The 19125-nt window shown below is 46.1% G+C and overlaps 1 protein-coding gene across 1 annotated transcript; it reads right to left on the bottom strand.

The window, feature by feature from the left end:
- Positions 1-2576: 2576 nt before the first annotated feature.
- On the bottom strand, positions 2577-5424 carry LOC142015557 (perilipin-3-like). Its single transcript, XM_074999147.1, is given in 6 exon segments — positions 2577-2975; positions 3553-3675; positions 3928-4124; positions 4566-4846; positions 4978-5084; positions 5362-5424. Coding segments are annotated over 6 exon segments (1170 nt in total).
- Between the last annotated feature and the right edge of the window lie 13701 nt (positions 5425-19125).

Raw genomic sequence — 19125 nt, 5'->3', positions numbered from 1 at the left:
GCTCGCGGAGCCTAGGTAACAAGTTGACCACCTAATATCATGATGAAGACATTGCCCCTCACTTGCATTCGGAATGCAGCTGAGTTTACGCTGGGCTTTCTGATATCTGGCATGTCCAGGACTGGACAGGTGCTGGATTGCCAAATTGCCTGGGACCACTGGATGTCACCACCACGTGCTCCTGCCACTTCACCACCCCCACGGTCCTCCTGCTTTTTCACCACCACACATCGCCAGCTTCACCCCTGAAGCACTCCCCAACTCCAGCCCCTGCACACCCCAGCTCAACTCCACCCCTGGCTCCTCTGCACCCTAACCCACCCCAATCTTAATCCTCCTTTCCCCCTCCCACAGCCCCTACCCAAGCCCCCTGACTCATGCAAACTTTGAGGGACCCAAGGGTTATGTCAAAGGCAACCCATGCATATCTTGGGAGACTACTGCATGCCACACCATCAAATTTTGTAGCATTAGCTCTTTAAATGGGACTATTTTTGCCAGAGGGCAGACCACCAGGAGTTCTGGACCACCTGAGGCACAGGGGTGTGGTATAGGGAGGAATAGAGGTGGGGGCTCAGGTAGGGGACTCCCAGCCCCATTAATTACACTTCCCTGAAGAGGCTGCAAGGACCCTGTGGCCTGTAAGCCTGAGTAGGCTGTATGCTGCCTGCCTCTCCATCCAGAAGCACTGGCCCTGGAGCTTCCCTTGGTTGCTCTTCCTGGCCCACGGGAGTTTTGGGGAATGGGCAAGTGTACAGAGGCCCCTGTGCCTAGGGCCACAGGCCTGCTGCTGCCTTCCAGGAGCCATTTAGAGCTAGGTAGAGCCTGTTGCAGCTGGGAGACCCCGCTCTACATTTCAATAGCTGACCATAAGTGTAATGCTCCCTTTTGGATCAAATGGTTGATGAGGTAGCAGCCAAGCACTGAGTTCAGTATACCCCCAGCACCCTTTGTCTGTGAGCACTGCAGCCCCCCTACAACTAGGGCACATGCACATCTAGCAGTAGAAGTAGCCTTTCCCCACATAGCGTATTTCAGCAAAATGCTTGTCCTTCTCCTCATTGCCTTCACTAGACATTCACACTGACCTTAGCCCTTAGGCTTCTGCAAATACCAGTTCATTTATCCATCTGAAGCAGGCACTGTTTAGGAGATTCCCCACGTTCAATTTAGAATGGTCAAGGTTGGCACGTGTGGGTTCTCTTTTCTTTTTTTTGAAAGAAAGCTATAAATTAAAAGCCAGCCCCCCCTGCACTAACAGGGTTTAGGCACTAAGTCACTACTACTACTACGATGTAGATCAGTCATTGCTCCCCAAGAACTTTCCAGCAAAGCATCACTTTACCCACATGCGGACACTTGCAAATGGGACCACTCTCAATGGTGTCCTCATTCAAATGTGGAGATCCGTGCCCTCATGCTTACCTTCCACAGCTGCGCTACCCCTGCCCAGCCTGTCTCCTCTATAATCACTGCTGTATCATCAATAACTAAAGCTCTTAGGGCATCTGTGCTATTACATGAAGTTAGAAATAAACTAACCCCCCTACTGGAGCATAAGATTTCCCACACCTTCTAATACTAGTGGAAAATTGAGTACTGTGATCCAAGAACCTGCACCCGCGTGTTAACAGTGCCTGTCATCTTTACTGTTTACACATACAGCTGGGGTGGGGCTACCTATGCAGCTTTGATGTGGACGGCTTTAGGTCATCGGGACTCCAAAAAGCCCATGCCATGCTAGAGCTGCTTGTCTTGCACATGCTGGCACTACTCTCCCTCTCCTCTCTCCCCTGCCCCCAACTTTTATTTTAAAAAAAAAAAAAAAAAAAAGCTGTTCAGAAAGTAGTGAGTGACTCCCCACCCCCAGAGTGGAAGGCACAAAGGTAGGTTCTAGCAGAGCTGCACTGGTTGCCTCCAGCCCTTGCTCACTGAAAAGCTCTGAAGGCAGATCTCCTACGGCCTGATCTCCAAAGCTCAGGAATGATTTGTCCTAAGGAGCTAGTGGTTGCAGCTGAAGAATCCTTCTCCAACTAGCAAGATGCTAAGACTTGTTTGCGATATGTATGCAGAAGCTTGCCTCCATGTCTGTCATGCTTCTGGCTGATGGTTACCACTCAGAAACAAGGATTATAGCAGGATGAGTTACAAGCACTGCTCTCTACTGCAGACCCTGTGCTCGACGACTCAAGAGGACACAAACACCAAGTTCAAATACAATGACATTTTATTGTGGACACTGTAGTATTATCTGAGCAAAGGAGCAGTCACAACACCTGGGCCCTGCTCAGGCAAAGCCATCTGAAGCCTCAGTTAGTCACATTCCTTCCCTCAGATTTAAACAGGTCAACCAAGAAACAAGCGGACGGGCAGGTCAACAGCTGGAGTACATTAATACCACTAGCACTTCTAAATGCTCCCATTCTGTACCTCCCTCAAGCTCCATCTAAACAGAGCCTCCTGGAGAAGAAGTCGTCGTCTCTCGTGCATGCGAAGTCGAAGGTGGGTGGACAGCTGGGGGACAAAAAGAATTCTGCCTTCCTTCTTTGAAATTCAGTGTTCCCAGCTTTAGGTCCTCAGTCAGCCTTAGATGCTGTTGTGACTTCTGCTTCTTTATCCTCATTTTCTTGGCTTGGTGGTTCCACGGAACCTGCAGACCCCTTACCTGAGGGGATGAAGGGACCCACAATCCAGGACAGAGGTGTATTCTGCATCATGTAAGCCATCAGCTCATCCACATATTCCTGGGCCCTGCTCACCATCTCCCGGCTCTGGGCCAGGAGGCTGCTGGAGAGATCCTGGAAGGAACCAACAGTTGAGAAGGAGGCACGGAGCTCTTCCATGTTGCGATACACCTGCTGCACCTTATCCTGAAGGCTGGGGGGGAGGCCTTGAATGCTGGCTACTAGCACCTAGCAGGCATCCTGCAGCTGCTGGAGAATGCTGCGGGACATGGCCAGAGTCTCAGACTCCATCTGGTGGAGAAACAAACCCAAGGTTTACGTTCACCACAGACACACAAAGATGGGACTTGCTGCTACCTCTTCTGGAGATTTCCTCGTGCTGGAAGCTGTGCTGAAAAGGATAGCAGGGACAGAAACCAGGAGCTCTTTCATGGAAAGAGCATTGGCTTTAGCCATTCTTTCCATAGAAAGGGAAGCTATTTGGCTTTTAGGACTCAGGAAGCCTGTATTACCATTGTTTGCAGCCTGTGACAATGAGAGACATAAGCTGCATGGAACAGAGCTCGATGAGGGGGGAGCCTAGGGATCTCCTAGTCAGTTACATGACTAAAGGCTTGAAGGCTATGCTGAGGTAAAGGGAGGGCAACACTTACAGCTACCCTACCAAGAAGGGAAGTGAAGCCCCTTGGACACAGCATTCACGAGTGACCAATTTGAGATGTAGTCGAGGAACACTTCTGTGCAACCCTGTTTTCCCTCAAGGTAGCAGGGCACCAGGTATCTGTTTGGTTGAGGAGCTCAGCAGCTACCTTGCAAGACCCAAAACACTTTTCAGCCTCCGAGCAGAAGGGCAAAGCTATGGACATACCCCTGTCTCTTCCAAGTCTGTGATCTCACTGCCTTTTGGCTGCTTTTGACTCCAGTTCAGCCACATCTCCTGGAACTTCTCCCGGGCATCTTGGAGCCTCACACCTTGTTTGATGTATTCAATCTAGAAAGGGATTGAATAAATCTCTCAGTTCCTCTAGCTCTACTGCTTGAGGACACAACTTCAACCTGCAGACATTTTATGTTCTATAAGCCTATCACGCCCTGGTCCACACAGGATGAAGTGGAAGAGTTCCCTGGCCTGAAAGGCAGGGGAGTAGGGCAAAGGAGTCCAAGCCCCCAGCAACTCTATTTGCCCAGGCACTGGGCTAGAGTTTACTAGTAGACCGCCTCCTGAAGCGGAGCAAGTCCTTACCAGTCCGATGACCTGACGAAGCTGGGACAGAGCCTCATTGATGCTTTGGCTGGTATGCCTCATCTTGTCTAGGGAATAGCGGTAGGCGCGCTGGCGGAGTTTGGCCGTCAGGGAACCCAAACGCACAAAGTAGCTGCGATGCTCCGGCGCTTGTGCTGAAGACGCTGGAGTCCCTTCCATGGATTCAGCAAGTTCAGCTGAAGGGAAGAAGAATCTGAGGGTAAGAGCTTGGGAAAGGAGGACAAGCTACACTCAACTGCCCAATGCTACCCCAAATTCTTGGCGGAATAGCCCTTCAAAAAGCCACGAGATCAACCTCTGCCTTTAAGGCGGCTAATAACTGACCCCAAACAAAGAGGGCTAGGACTGTTTCTGCACACTTGAAATGGACTCCAAGAAGTAGTCCGAATTCATGCCCATAGTACCTTCGAGCACCACCCTTTCCCCACTTGCTCACATCATTTTCAATGGGCATGTAGCCAGGAACTCCCTTGGCCAAGAACGTTACACATGAAAATGCTGCCCATCTGTCAGCCAGTGCAGGCTGAGAGGCTTCTCAGTCTTGTCCAGACAAGTTTGGACCAAAGGGAGTGTTACTTTGCTCTTTGAAACCATAGCCCTGTCCTTTGTGTTCTGACCCAGTTCCTCCTCCGTCATGGGAAGGTAGTGATCCAAGAGCTCTTCTGACTTCCCCAGCACTGCTTCCATTCCGCTCATGGCCAGTTGGCCCATTCTGGATTCTGCTACTGTGCTCATGCTGTCTGTCACTGCTGACTTGGTGGCCTTCAGCCCATCCTGCACAGCCTCCTTCGTCATGTCTACCACTCTGCTCATGGCCTCCTTGACATCTGTCAGTCTGGAGGAGACCGACTCCTGTGTGTCGGGCACAGCCTGGAGAGAAGGGTCAAGCAAGGCATTACTGACCAGACATTCAGGGCAATAAACCACATTGGCTCAGGGAGTCGAGTCACTGGAGGATGTTTACCACTTGTCCATCTAGACATTAAGAACTCCCTACCTTGCTAGGGTGACCATATTCCTCCCCCACACCCAGCCTTACGGAACATGGCCATTTTACAAGATGCCCTATTGGAGTCTGAATGTGAGTCACAGGCAGCATTCACTAGCGGTAGACTGGTCACCCTCTTCAAGACGGTCTAGGGAGGCAAGGAGGAAAATGAGCAAGTCAGAAGCAAGGCTGTAGCTTGGAGCCACTCATTACTTTTCAACTGTTATCCCCTCGTCAAAAGGATTCTGTAACGGTGCAAGAGGCTACAGAGCTAGCACACCTAACAGCTATGTCTCACTTGAGAGAGATGAGCCTGATCAGAAAGCTCACTGGACAGGGAGGGGAGAAGTGGTTTTAAATAGGGTAAGCCAGACATCTTGTGTCTTTGTCAACTGAACCAGTGATGCCTAAGAGGCAATACCTACCTGCTGTTCCTCCTCCCCATGCTCCAGGGATGCCATCTTTGTATCCTTGCCATTAGAATCCATAGTGGAATTAGATATGCCTGAAGAGAAAGAAGCTTACTTTGCAAGTTGTAACCCTTCCTAAGGAAGCTACAGCCCTTCAAAGGGAAGAAGATGGTTCTACTCCAGAGAACAGCCAATTGGTAGCCCCAGCAGCTTAACAAGTGGCTGGTATCTAGCACTTACTCTGTAAAAAGCAGTGGAGCCAAAAATTTTACTATATAGATAAGAAAATGCTCCTCCTTTCTGTCACATAAGAGTCACTAGAAAAAAACAAGTCTCATTTTTATAAGCCCTTTGAAGGCTGTAGATTCTATTGGTTCTAAGTTGCTTTTAAGTGCATGAAAAGCACATGAGTCTGTCACAGGAGAGAAAGGGCTTAAGACCAGCTCCTTCACAATATAAGCACAGCACACAGCCAAACATTTCTTAGGAGCATAAACAAAAAGACATGACCGAGGAAAAGTAAAAACAAAAAAGAAAGACAGGAAACCCCCTTCAAAACCTTATTCCCAAGCACAACCCCCAACCTACCCCAGGACTCCAAACACTGCCTTACTTTTCTTCCCCTCTGGCAAGATTTTATACACTCCTGGTGATGTCATTATGAGGGAGTGGTGAAATAATGAGGACTGACAGTTTAGGGAGCCAGTGAAAGAAAGCTTCCACTTCCTTGACCAATAAGAGAATGCAAATCCCTTGGGGACTGCAAAGTTTGGGCATGAGTTCTTCACCATATGTGATTCCAATTATTCCCCCGGGGTCTTCTGCTGTCGTCCAGCTGAATTCACTGATACCACTGCTGTCTTGAAACAGTTGCTAGTTAGTATAGATCAAATGTTCTAAAGAACTTCAGTGACAAAAAGCTATTGACCTTCATTGCAATTGACCATGGGGAAAGAGAGAGACAAGGGAAAATATTGAAACTGAACTTCTGGCTTTGTTTTGAAAAATCTCGAAAAAAGAAAAAAATATATAAACCTTCTCTGGTGGTAAGGTTGCAGAGATCCTGATGCCTGCTTCCTCTATACGTTGCTCATAGCTTCAAAGTAAACACTGGCACGCTGTAGCAATGAGTGGCATTCTACAGACATGTATTTTTTTCCAAAGGGTTAGGACACTAACCTCGGATTTGAGCTGCTGCTGTCAATTCCATCCTCTTCCACAGAGCTTCTGTGTGACCTTGACCAAATCACTTAGCTTCTCAGTGCCTCAGTTTCCCCTCTGACCAGTGGGGATGATAGAGCTACTGTACCTCATAGAAGTGTAGTGAGGTGCTCAGATACTCTGGCAATCAGGACCATATAATCACCTTAGAGAAGGATACATTTTGTTAGGGAACAAAAGTTGGGTCGGGTAACTGGCATAGCCCTTCCTCACTCCTCTTTCAGCTCCAATTCAGAAAAGAGAAGCGGAACAAGTTCCCTTTCTGTGATGGGCGAGAGACAAGAGTTTTAATTAATCCCTTTGTAACATCACCCACTGTGTGTTGAAGTAAATGACTAAACAAGATACAAGGCAATTGAGAAGCCAGCCTGTATTATGCACGTGCCCTAGGACATACTCTGAAGATCTACGTCTTCTTCCCTCATGACTGCCCATTCTCTGCCCATCTCGAGTGGGGAAGGCAGTAGCAGCCCTTCCACTGCCTACTATCCCATCAGCTACAGAACACGTCTCCCTACTCAGCCATTCTGCTGATCCCAAAGTTGCCCTTCATGACCTGTCTGCTGTCCCATTTTGGCGAGGCTTAGTCTAGACAGGTTTTGGAAGGAATCTAAATGTGGCAAATGAAGCAGGGAGCATTTCTATGGTACAGTAAACGTCTTGCATGTTGTCCTGAAATTTGTTCTTTACTAATCAGTAGGATGAGGTGGATGGTCATCGGGGGCAGGGGAAATGTGTGAATCAGGGCAATAATGCAATGCTTTGGAACTTCAAGAAGGAAATTAATATTGTGAAGGTGCAATTTTTAAAACATCTCTTGAGGGGGTAGACAGCCACAACCGCTATTGTTTCATCCAAAAACTGCTCCCCCATGCAGAACCATCGCTGCCACTCTCTTTGATGTTTCCAGTGCCAATCCAGCCTTGCTGGGTTTTGTTCCCCCTGATCATTGAGGAGCATCTGTTGAAATTGTATTCCAGTGATACTCAGTGGTCCAGGAGCCAAACTAGCAACCAGTGTTATGCAAAGGAGCCACCATCATTTGAATTAATTATTGCATGTATTATAGTACTACATTGAGTTTTATACTATCTATGTCATTCACCTCATCAGTACCGTGTGCTGCTGTGAGTGCAGGGGACTGGACTGGATGATCTCTAAAGGTCCCTTCCAGCTCTATGAGATAGGTATGTCTCCATATGTGTCAGTGTAGATGGGATCAAACTAGAGAACATACAGAAGGTCACATATCTAGGGAGCAACATGGTGTATGATCTATACTGAAAGAAGGAAATAGCGACGAGAATAGCAAGAACAAGTTTGAAGGCAATGGATGAGATCTCAAAAAGTGATTAGCTGAGAAGCAAAGCTGAGCATCTCGAAAATGTGTATTCAGCAGCCCATTGTACAGATGTCAGACATATGTGATGACAAAAGATTTGAAGAAAAGGATACTGGTGCTCAAGAGGAGTCATTATAAAAAAATCCTGGGAATAGGATGGATGCAGAAGATCACAAATGATGAATTATATTGTATGATACAGCTGAAAGAGAACCTACTGCAGATGATTATACAGCAGAAATTACAGCTGTTTGGGCATATCTGTAGAATGGACAATGAATGAAAAGTCAAGTCCCTGGTATTCAGCATAATGGATGGTTCAAATAGAAGAGGCAGACCTCACAGAGAATGGGTAGATGATAGAGTGAATTGGTGCAGAGCTAGTCTACAGAAACTAAGTCGCTCCATACTGGACAGGGGAAGATGGAAGGAAATAGCGAGGGATGCATCGGACACTAATGGGTGCTGAGCCCATGGTTGTTGATGATGATGATGATAATGATGAACAGTGCTTATCCACTAGGGATGAGAGAAGCTCAGCAACTCTTTTCAGACCATGGAAGCATTAGAGAAGTTTGGTCACTCTTACTTGTTATATTATTTGTATGAGAGTAGAACTGAGGGTGTGGCTACACACTATGTAGCACAACAGATCCACACTGGTGGAGCTTGGGCTCAGACACTGTATAGCAGCATTTAAGACATGCAGCTTGGGCTTGAAAGCTTTCTTGTAGAACACGTGTGTGAGCCTGTTGACCCAGGCTAGGAGGCTTGCTACTGAAGGATGTGTCTAAGCCACAAGTGAGTTGGGCTAGGTGTAGTACAAACATTTACTATGTTTCTTTTCCACATTGCTTACCGTCTGAATGGGCAAGGCAGACAAAGAACAGGGGTAAAGGAAATGGTGTTATTCCTTGTTTACAGATAAGAAAACTAAAGCACAGAGAGTGATCCTGATCCAACATCCACTGAAGCATATGGAAGCATAAATTATTCTGCTAGTCTTTAAAGTGCTACTGGACTGCTTTTTTGTTTTGATGGTGTATAGACTAGCACGGCTTTCTTTCTATTACTGTGAAGCATACGGGAGTCTTTCCATTAATTTCAGCAGCTTGGGATCAGGCTATTGATGACTTGTATCGGGCTCAGAGGAGTTCTGTGACGATCTGAGAGCTGAACTCAGATGTACTTAGTCCCAGTCTAGTGTCAGAGGTATGAAGCCCTCCTTCTGCCTCATTCTCCACAGTGTCCCCTATGTGTCTGGATAAAGGGGTGGTGCGGGGGAAGGATTATTTCTGAAAAGCATTTGAACATGCCTTCCAACAATGAGCTTCAGTGCAGGAGGGTTTCATTAGCTGCAGTGGTATTGTAAGCACAGACCTTTAGGGATTTTGGAAGTGTTTCCTTGAACACTACAGAAATTTGCAACTGAAGCCATCCATGCACATTTCATCAATGTAATTAAAAACACCTTATTTAGTTCTTGGAAATGCACAGCTGGAACAATCACCTATTTAAAACATTGCTGTTTTATGCTTCGGGGTTCAAGTGAACCAAGTGGATGGGGTTTGTGATCATGTGTGAAAAGTGCAACCCATAGCGCACTCCTTCCACAGCTGGAACTGATGTAGTACCTCTAAATAAAATCCAGGTGATCGCTTAACAGACATCAGCTAGAGCTGGAGGTTCCTTTATGTGGCCAAGAACAAGTCTATTCAATCCACATGCAAGGTCTGTGGTGATAAGGATCAGAGGCTTGGAAAGTTCATTGCAGCTGTGAGGCACTTTTCGAAGGCTGATGTGCCTTACTGACTTGTCTCTGGAGTGAGGCACCGATATTAACTATTGACTGTTCAAAATGCCTTTCACCAAGTTGCAGAACTTATAACATACGCTCTGGCCAAGATTTTCCCAAAGTAACTAGTGATTTGGGGTGCCCAGCTGGAGACCAGGTTTTTGGTCAATGGGAGCTCAGCTTTTTCTGGTTAAAGTTGACCACTCCAAACCTCTGGTTGTTCTAGAAAATCTTGGCTTCCTATACAGCTACAGCTGAATTTCTAGTAGGTTTTTACCACTGACTTTTATGCAGTAGGATCAGTCCTGTAACATCACATTTAATCTATAGAAACCACTATCCCCCCTATTTTGTGAAATCTTTATTTATGTTCTCAGTGTTCTTTATGTTACATTGTCAAGTGTCAAGATGGCTGCCTGAATGCTTTTGGATACTCTTGGCTCTACAGGCCTCCATTCTGGTTAGGGTTGCCAGGTGTCTGGCTTTTTGACTGGAACACCTGATTGAAAAGTGATCCTGATAGTTCCAGTCACCAGTGCTGAGGAGGCCCTTAAAAGTCTGGTTGTCAGCACAATGGGACTAAGGCTGACTCCCTGCCTGCCTGGTCTCTGCACAGCTCTCAGAAGACAGGCAGGCAATCAGCGAAGCTCTGGGTGCTGCTCCCGCCTGTATTGTTGGCTCCTCAGTGTCCATTGTCCAGGGACCTCTGTGAACTGATGTTCGTGGTCATGGACATCTGGCCAGGAGCTGCACAGGCATGCTGGTGACTGCTGAGAGCTGTGCAGAGCCAGGACAGGCAGACAGCTTACCACAGCCCTGCTGTGCTGCTGACCAGGGCATGATTGCTAGCTCTGACCATCTGAACCCACAGCCCTCACCCCACACCTCAACCCACTACCCCAGTCCTGAGCCCCCTCAAACTCCTGATCCCTGGCCTCATCTCAGAGGCCACGCCTTGATCCCTTGCCCTAGCCCTGAAACCATTCATGCACCCCAAATCCCTCATCCCCCTCCTGAACTCCAGCTCTGTGCCCAGTCTGAACACTGAACGCCTCATTTCTGGCTCAGTCCTGGAAGCTGCACCCCGAGTCAGAGCCCTCATCCCTTCCTGTACCCCAAGCTCATGCCCCAGCCCAGTGAAATTGAGTGAGGCTGAGGGAGAGGGAGAGATGGTGAGAGGAAGAATGCAGTGAGTGGGGACAGGGCCTCGGAGAAGGGGGCAGGGCAGGTGTGGGCTTCAGGGAGTGTGGTTTGGTGAGATGCGAAAGCTGGCAACCCTAGCGAGCTGTGGGTGAGCCTGAGAGTGCTTAAGCCAGTATTTGACTGTTTTCTCTCTGGTGTGCTCAAGCTCCAAGCCACCACATTCTAAGAAAACAAAAATGTTCTTGACTCTCACAGTTCCTCCACTGGTCACAGCCCCTGACCCCTACCCCATCAGCTCCCACCCTGTTTATTCAAAGGACACAAAAACATAAACAGATGATGTTTTCAGCAGCACGGGAAATTTAAAACTATTATCAGCTTCTTAACATTTATTTCTGCTCTTATTCCCTGAGGAGTCGTCAGACAAACTTAAGGAACAAATTGATGGGTAATTAACAGATGAACTGACACATCCAAGGAGATTCATGCAGAAACCTTTGGTGCACATACACACACAGAGAGATGCCATACAATCATGTACACGTTGGTGAGGTTGCCACAGCATTTCCTATACTCCTAAGCTCTAAAAAGAGACATTAGTTAAATGATTCCTGGCAAGATTACTACAGGGTGAATCTCTCTAGTCTGGCACTCTTGGGACCTGACTGGTGCTGAAAGAGGAATTTGCCTGGCCACAGAAGGTCAGTATTGTCTAGCAGCATTGCCACTAGCAGCATTGCACTTCCACTGCTTACGGGGCTCTTAGAAGACCTTTGGGGTAAATTACAGTGAAACAACGGCACAGAACACTGAGAGCCAGGATGAGTGGCTGTGAACAAACTTTATGGGACCACGGGAAACTTGGCCACACCAATGATAAATGGTTGTCCAGCTGACTAAAATCATGCCAGATTACAGATGTTGCCAGACAACAGAGTACTGGATTAGAGAGGTTCACCATGTTTCTGTAACATCAGGAGGAATGAATGAAATCAATAAAATCAAGGTGCTTATGTGCTGAGGCTTTTGTTGCCAAAGACAACAATAGGCAGCATAATGCAACGCAGGCTACAGCTGGTCAGAAAATTTTCATCTAGAGTTTTCCAACTGAAATTTTCTTTTCTTACAAAACCAAAGGTTTTTTGAGGAAATCTTATTGATTTGAACAATGTTTTTTAAACCCCCACCACATGACCAAATTGTGGGGATCTACTTAAAAAATCCATGTTCTTTTTTAAAGGGAGTAGAACAAAATTTTGAGGTGTTTATTTCAGAAAAACCTCTTATTTTTGAAGTTCCTTTAAAACTCTGTGTTTAATATATAATGGTAAAAATCAAAACAGAATATTTAGACTGGTCCAAAAAAAATTTCATTTGTGGGAGAGAAGGACTTTTCACAGAAATGTTCTTATTAGGTTTTGTAAACCTTTTTGGGCCAGATTCTCAGCTGTTGAAAGTCAGCAGAGTCAAGGGACTACATTAACTTTTCACAGCAAGGGACCTGGCTCTCAAATGCCACAATAATTGCAGGTCCAGACCACATGCCAATGTCCTGTTGGGGGAGTGGGGAAGTGGGAAAGAGAGAAAGAGTTAGAAACTTGTGACACTTTGAGCCACTGTTTTGCTACCATACAGCCTATGGGAAATAAATGCAGTGTGCATATGACTGGGATCACGAAAAGAGAAACCAAATCCAAAGATAACCATTGACTTCACTGGGCTTTGGATCAGAGGCTTAGTGAGTTTTTGGCTACGTCTACACGTGTCCCAAACTTCGAAATGGCCACACAAATGGCCATTTCGAAGTTTACTAATGAAGCGCTGAAATGCATATTCAGCGCTTCATTAGCATGCGGGCGGCCGCGGCACTTCGAAATTGACATGCCTCACCACCCCACGGCTCGTCCCGACAGGGCTCCTTTTCTAAAGGACGCCGCCTACTTCGAAGTCCCCTTATTCCCATGAGCTGATGGGAATAAGGGGACTTCGAAGTAGGCGGGGTCCTTTTGAAAAGGAGCCCCATCTGGACGAGACGTGCGGCGGCAAGGCGCATCAATTTCAAAGTGCTGCGGCCGCCTGCATGCTAATAAAGTGCTGAATATGCATTTCAGCGCTTCATTAGTAAACTTCGAAATGGCCATTTGTGTGGCCATTTCGAAGTTTGGGGCACGTGCAGACACGGCCTTTGAGTGTAAAAAAGATGAAGTATTGATTTGAGTTGCGGGATGCAATGCATAGGCAGGTGCAGGAGTTAACAGAAGGCCCTAGGGGAGAGGAGGAGGAAAAGTGGCAGAATCAGAAACTAGCTAAATAGCAAACAAAAGGAGATACCCAACTGGAAATTAAGATAAGTCCTGGAGCAAAGAAATATTCACACACAATAAGGAGTGTGCTGGCACCCGGGATGGAGGGTATGCAGGCTGGAAGCGTAGACTGTAAGTGTTAGAACTGCTAGAATAAATGTCCTGTGAGTATGATATATGTACATGCATGTGTCTGGACAGTCCCACACACTGATACACATGTTAAAAATTCTAGATGAGCCACTTCAAGGGTTGAGAAAATAAACCAATCACTATGACCATTCAATCCTCAGTTTTAGTTTGAGATTGCCCATTACAAGTGTCACTTAGTACCAGCCGTGTTGATATTTTTTGGCATGGGCATTGGTGCCTTTGGAATTTATAACTAATTCTCTTTGTGATGGTCCCCATTACAAAACCTTTCTATTCCTCTGTCCCTAGTTCTATCATTCCAGTGCTGATTATTTTCAGGGGATTCATGCCACATCCACCATATTTTTGTGTATAAATGTCAGAATTTATATTAGTATTTAAGTGGTTTCTTTTCTTGAAGAATTTTGTGTAGTGATCTCTCCCTCTTTTGTCTGCGAATAACTACTTTTTTACCATGGCCATTGCTTCTGATATCTTCCCTGTTGTGCTTATTAACTTTTTAGATGTGCATGTCCTAAGTCTACCTCTAAAGAACTATTGTCTTTAAATGAAAGTGCTGTAAACTTCATGCCGACTGCAAGACTGGAATAAAGTGAGAGGAAATAAGGCAGCGCAAAACCATTTTTTTCTTAAAGAAACTCGTATATATGTTAATATTTGAGGAGCATTTTCACCTCTATTTTGCTCTTTTCAGGCATCTCGACTATTTGCTTTTGGGCTAGTATTAAGCATATTTGTGGCACAGTAAACATGTGCTTTGCCAGTATTTCTAATAATATCTGGTGATTTCCATGTGCCCTTGAACTCCGCTCTGCAGATGATGGGCATATGTTGGAGTCTATTCAGGATGGATGAAGTCGATTGTGGAAGAGGGTATATAAACTTCTGCTCAAAACTTGAGCTTTAATCCAAGCTAACCTTTACTGGAGTGTAACCTTTAACTGGAGGTGGGTGTTCCAGCTCTTACAAACCTTATATGGAAGTTTTCAGCTACCTTAACAAAGGATCATGTGTGGAGCTGGAAATGTGTGCTGCTGACTCACTCTGGCAGCCATACCATGAGCTGGAGGTCGTGAGACCTCATAAAGGTGTAGATGCATGAGTGTCATTTTGAAGCAATATAGAGGAAAGGAAGCCCTAAAAAATCCCTCTGAGTAAATAGCTCAGGGTAGAACCCTAAGGGCTAATACTGAGTCTTATAAGCACAGTCTGGTCTTAGGCCTTTGATACAGGTTGAACCTCTCTAGTCTGGCACCCTCAGGATCTGACTGGTGTGGAACAAGAGATTTTGCTGGACCACAGGTGATTAATTATCTAGCAGCATTACCAACACCTCCACTGCTTAGTTGGCTCTTAGAAGACATTTAGGGGTAAATTAGAGCTAAATAACAGCACAGAACACTGAGAGCCAGGACCAGTGGCTGTAAACAAAGAAATAAAACCTCATGAGGTTTTTACAATGCAGTTTTCTACATAAATTGCTGCTAATCTGGGATAAAATGGGTGGAAATTATAAGATTCATTGTATTCCTGTCTCTGCCAGGGCAGGTCACTTAACCTATCTATGCCCTTGTTTTCCTGTCGATAAATAGTTTACAGTGATACTTGCCTACTTCACAGGAATGTCATGAGGCCTCATTCATTCATCTGCCTAATGTGCTTTGGAATTCTTCAATGGATGAGATACAGAAATTAAATGTAAACAGTCCGAGGTTTTATCTGATGCATACTCTAAAGTTGAAGGGACAGAGTTGTAGTAATTCTGAGCAAATGAACCTAAGGAAAATCAATAGAGGCCCTTAATGCCTTTGAAAACTGGGATGAGGATGAAATATAACTCACTGGTTAAGTTCCTTTTGGTCATCATCTTATAAGTGGCTGGACCAGACAGGGAAAAAATGACATTTACAAGTACCAGCTAACACAGTTACTTTCAACTCATGTAGTAGAGTCCCATGCTTTTGGGTGTGAAAGTCCACAGTCCTATGTCTTCAGTGATAAGATGAGTGTGTAGTGTTGCTAGAGCTCTATAATACATTTCAGAATTTAGCGATGATTATGGGACCTTTTTATTCCAAAATATATTATGGACAATGTATTTATCTTATCTAATTTCTCAAGTTTTCAAGACAAAATATGAGCCATCCTGTTCTTTTTTAAAAAAAAAAACAAACAACAAAAAAACCCTGTACATTTGTAGCTTGTCATGTAAAAAGAGCATGAAGCCAAGGTTATAGCTGTGTTGTTAGAAAATTGTTTAAAATTATTTAGGGATCGTTGTTTCACATAGTCAGCATAAGCTAATTTTAAATCACTGAGGCTGGGTGTACACGAGCCCCTTCCTTTGGGAAGGGGCATGTTAATGAGTGGGTTTGAAAGATGCTGATGAGGCACTATGAATATGCAGCGCCTCATTAGCATAACGGCAGCCATGGCCATTCGAAAGTGCGGCTTTCGAATCATGCACCACCCATGGAGACAGGGACCTTCTGAAAGGCCCCCCGCCCCAGTTTTCAAAAGCTCCTTCCTAACACCAGATAGGAAGAAGTGGCTTTCAAAAACTGGGAGGGGTCCTTTCCGAAGGTCCCCATCTCCACGGGCAGAGTGCGATTTGAAAGCTGCACTTTTGAATCTCTGTGGCTGCCATTATGCTAATGAGATGCTGCGTATGCATGGCAGTGCCTCATTAGCATCTTTTGAACACACTCATTAACATGCCCCTTCCTAAAGAAAGAGGCTCATGTAAACACGGTGAATGAGCCAGAAGCATCATTTCCACTTTGGAATTAAAACTGTTACACCATAAGCCTGCCTTTCAGTGCAACTGGCGTTAATAATAATATTTGCATTTTGTTTGGATTTGATTTTTGTATAAATGTATTTTTACACAGAAAACTGTCATGTATTTTAATATCTTTCTAACTGTGTGTTTAGTTGAACAATCAGCATGAACGTTCTCTGTTAGTAAATTATAAGGTTTTGGTGGAAAATCCTAAACTATTTGTTCAGGCCAAATTGACGTTGAAAAGAGGTAGGTTGAAGCCACAAATTGATCCTCTCTAATCTGGAACAGTCTGGGCCAGCAAACTCCGTAATCCAGCATGATTTTAGTTAGCTGTATGATGACCACTATCAGGGGTGTGGCCAAGTTTCCTGTGGTCCCGTAAAGTTTGTTTATAACCCCAGTCCTGGTTCTCAGTGTTCTGTTGCTGTTATTTAGATGTAATATACCCCTAACTGTCTTCTAAGAGCCCAGTAAGCAGTGGAAGTGTTGGTAATGTGCTCAAACATATTGACCTCCCATCATCTGGCAAACTCTCTCATCCAAGATGCAGTGACCATCCATCTCATTTTGGCCAGGACAGACCCATATTTAAGGCAAATGGCCCAACTTTTTGTTTTGTTTTGTTTTGTTTTTTTAAAAGCAAATTGTCCTGAATTTTCAGCTCCAGCACGCTCCTTGCTGGGCAGCCATGGTAAGTGCAGCTGGAGCAGTCTCCTGTTTGCAGCTGGCAGGGGAATGCCAGGCAGGTGGCAGTCAGCAGGTGATGGTGTCAGGAACGACTCAGTGGTGCACACACACACACACACACACACACAGAGCCAGTCTGAGGAGAAGCAGCCTGAGTGCAATGGAGGGTTAGTGTGTGTGTAGGGTGTACCACCCCCTCCCCATGTGCACGTTAAAGCAGCATTTCCCAAAAGGGGGGGGGGGTGGAGTCTGCCAGTGCAGCCCCCTTTTCTCACATAGCCAGTAAGAGCTGCAGGGTGGGGGACCCAGCTCCATATCTGGCAGAACCCTCAGAGAGCAGAGGCTGCAGAGGAGTTCTCCTGGCACACAGACCCGAATTACCACATCCCTGTCCCCTGAGCTATCTCCTGCCCACATACAATCTCTAGCTGTGCCTGCCTGCCCACAGCCCCTAGCTAATCCTTCCCTGCTCCCTGATCTACCCTCTGGATGCATATTGCCCCAAGCTACCCTTTGCCAGTCCCCTGTTCTGTCTCCTTCCTGCATCCTAAGCTAGCTGCCTATATGTACACAGCACCTAGCTACCCCTCCCTGAGCCCTAAGCTGCCCGCACATAGCCCCTAGCTAGTTCCTGTCCTCACAGCCCCTGGCCACTCCTCTTTCAATGGCCCGAACTACCCTTCCCTGCAGCCCAAGCTGTTTTCATACCTGGTGAGCTGAGCCTCCCCCACCACACAACACAGCCAAGCCAGGCTGGGCGGCTGCTGGTGCAAATGGGGTGGAGATGGTGCTGCCTCCCTGGTCCTGCCAAGTGGAGCTGGCTTGAGCCTGCTGGGCCCTGCCCCAAAACAGGGGTCATACTACATGTATACCTGAGCTCTACCGCAACCCAGCCCAGAACCTCATTGTCCCCCTCCTTCACTGGGCACTGGAGCTTTTGAAGCATGTGAGGAGCAGGGCCTATCATAGGCCTATCATACGTCATTCCCTGCTTTTGATGGCCCTCAGTGTAATACAATTTTTTAAAAAGACTGATACATGAAAACAAAATAAGGTTCCAAAAAGAGGGAGACAGACCTGGAGTACTTTTTTTTTAATTTTTTTTTTTAATTTATTTAACAAATGCTTTTCTAGCCTATCAAAAAATATTAACACATCTAAATCTGAGTCCCCCTTTGAGCGTGAGGGGAAAGTCAAATGGTGCTTCACACTTCCCCTCCCCTCAGATTGGCCCTGGTTGGCAGAGGGTACTGCATACTTCTGATCAATTGCCATTGAACTCACTTGAATCTGAGCAATTTTATGAGGTGTCCCGTATTCATCATAGAGAAATATGGTCATTCTAGTCTGGCACCAGTCAGGTCCTGAGGCTGCCAGATGAGACAACCTTTATTAGATAAAATACAACACTACTGACCAAGTCAATTAGTTGAATCTGTTAATTAGCCACTAACTGAAAGTACATAGCTAGCAGCTGATTGGTTGCATTCAGGGTTTTGCCTTCCTTGGGGCATTTCTACAGGGGACAGACCACACTCCAGTTTGGGTGTAAAGTGTAGTGTGTATCAGCATGTCATGCACTAAAAGGCGGGTGGGACACCACAGATGCCCACTAAAATTCACTAGTGCAGGATGGCTTTGTCCCATTTCCAGTACTGGATTTCTTTTAAAAAGTTCAGGAAAAGGCAAAAGCTTGTTCTAAATGTTGGTGTGTGGGGAAGGAGAGAAGTCTGATAGCCAAAGGCCCTGGAAGGAAGCAATGGGATGCTGGGAGGCATACAGGGAGAGTGGGGGAGTCCACAGAAAGCATGGGGGCAGGCCAAAGGGGACAGATGTCTGATGAGGACTGGCTGCCTTCAGCCCCGCCTCTTCCACCTGAGGCCCCACCTCTTCCAGGAGTGCAGCGCTTCCCCCACCTCACTTTGCCCAGGGGTCTGGCAAGTTGGTTGACTCCTTTGAATACCAAAGTGGCATTCTGGCTCCCCAGAAGAGTGCAGGAATGTAGCCAAAGGACCCATGTACTGCCCAGTTCAAACTGCAGTAAGTCAGAGATAACTTTCAGTGTGTGACAGCATGGTCCACATTGACAGTTGGCTCACTGAAGGCTGGTCAGAAGTTCTGGGATAGAACCAGTTCACATAACAATAGCTCTGTACTTGAACCAGAAGACCATTCTTTCCTAATGAAATGTTGCTTCAAAGTTTGTGGTTTAGTAATATGTTAGTGGCTAAAGTTTCAAAATCCGCATGCAATGCAGTGTCTCCCCTGTGATAGAATACTCTAATATGTACCCAGGGCCTCTGTATGGGTATGTACTCACTTGGACATCAGATCATGGTGAATGGTCAAC

Source organism: Carettochelys insculpta, chromosome 1 (genome assembly GCF_033958435.1).
Source record: "Carettochelys insculpta isolate YL-2023 chromosome 1, ASM3395843v1, whole genome shotgun sequence".
In the NCBI taxonomy this organism is placed as follows: domain Eukaryota; kingdom Metazoa; phylum Chordata; order Testudines; family Carettochelyidae; genus Carettochelys; species Carettochelys insculpta.
The sequence above is the reverse complement of the archived record's forward strand: the minus strand, read 5'-3'. Positions and strand labels throughout refer to the sequence as shown.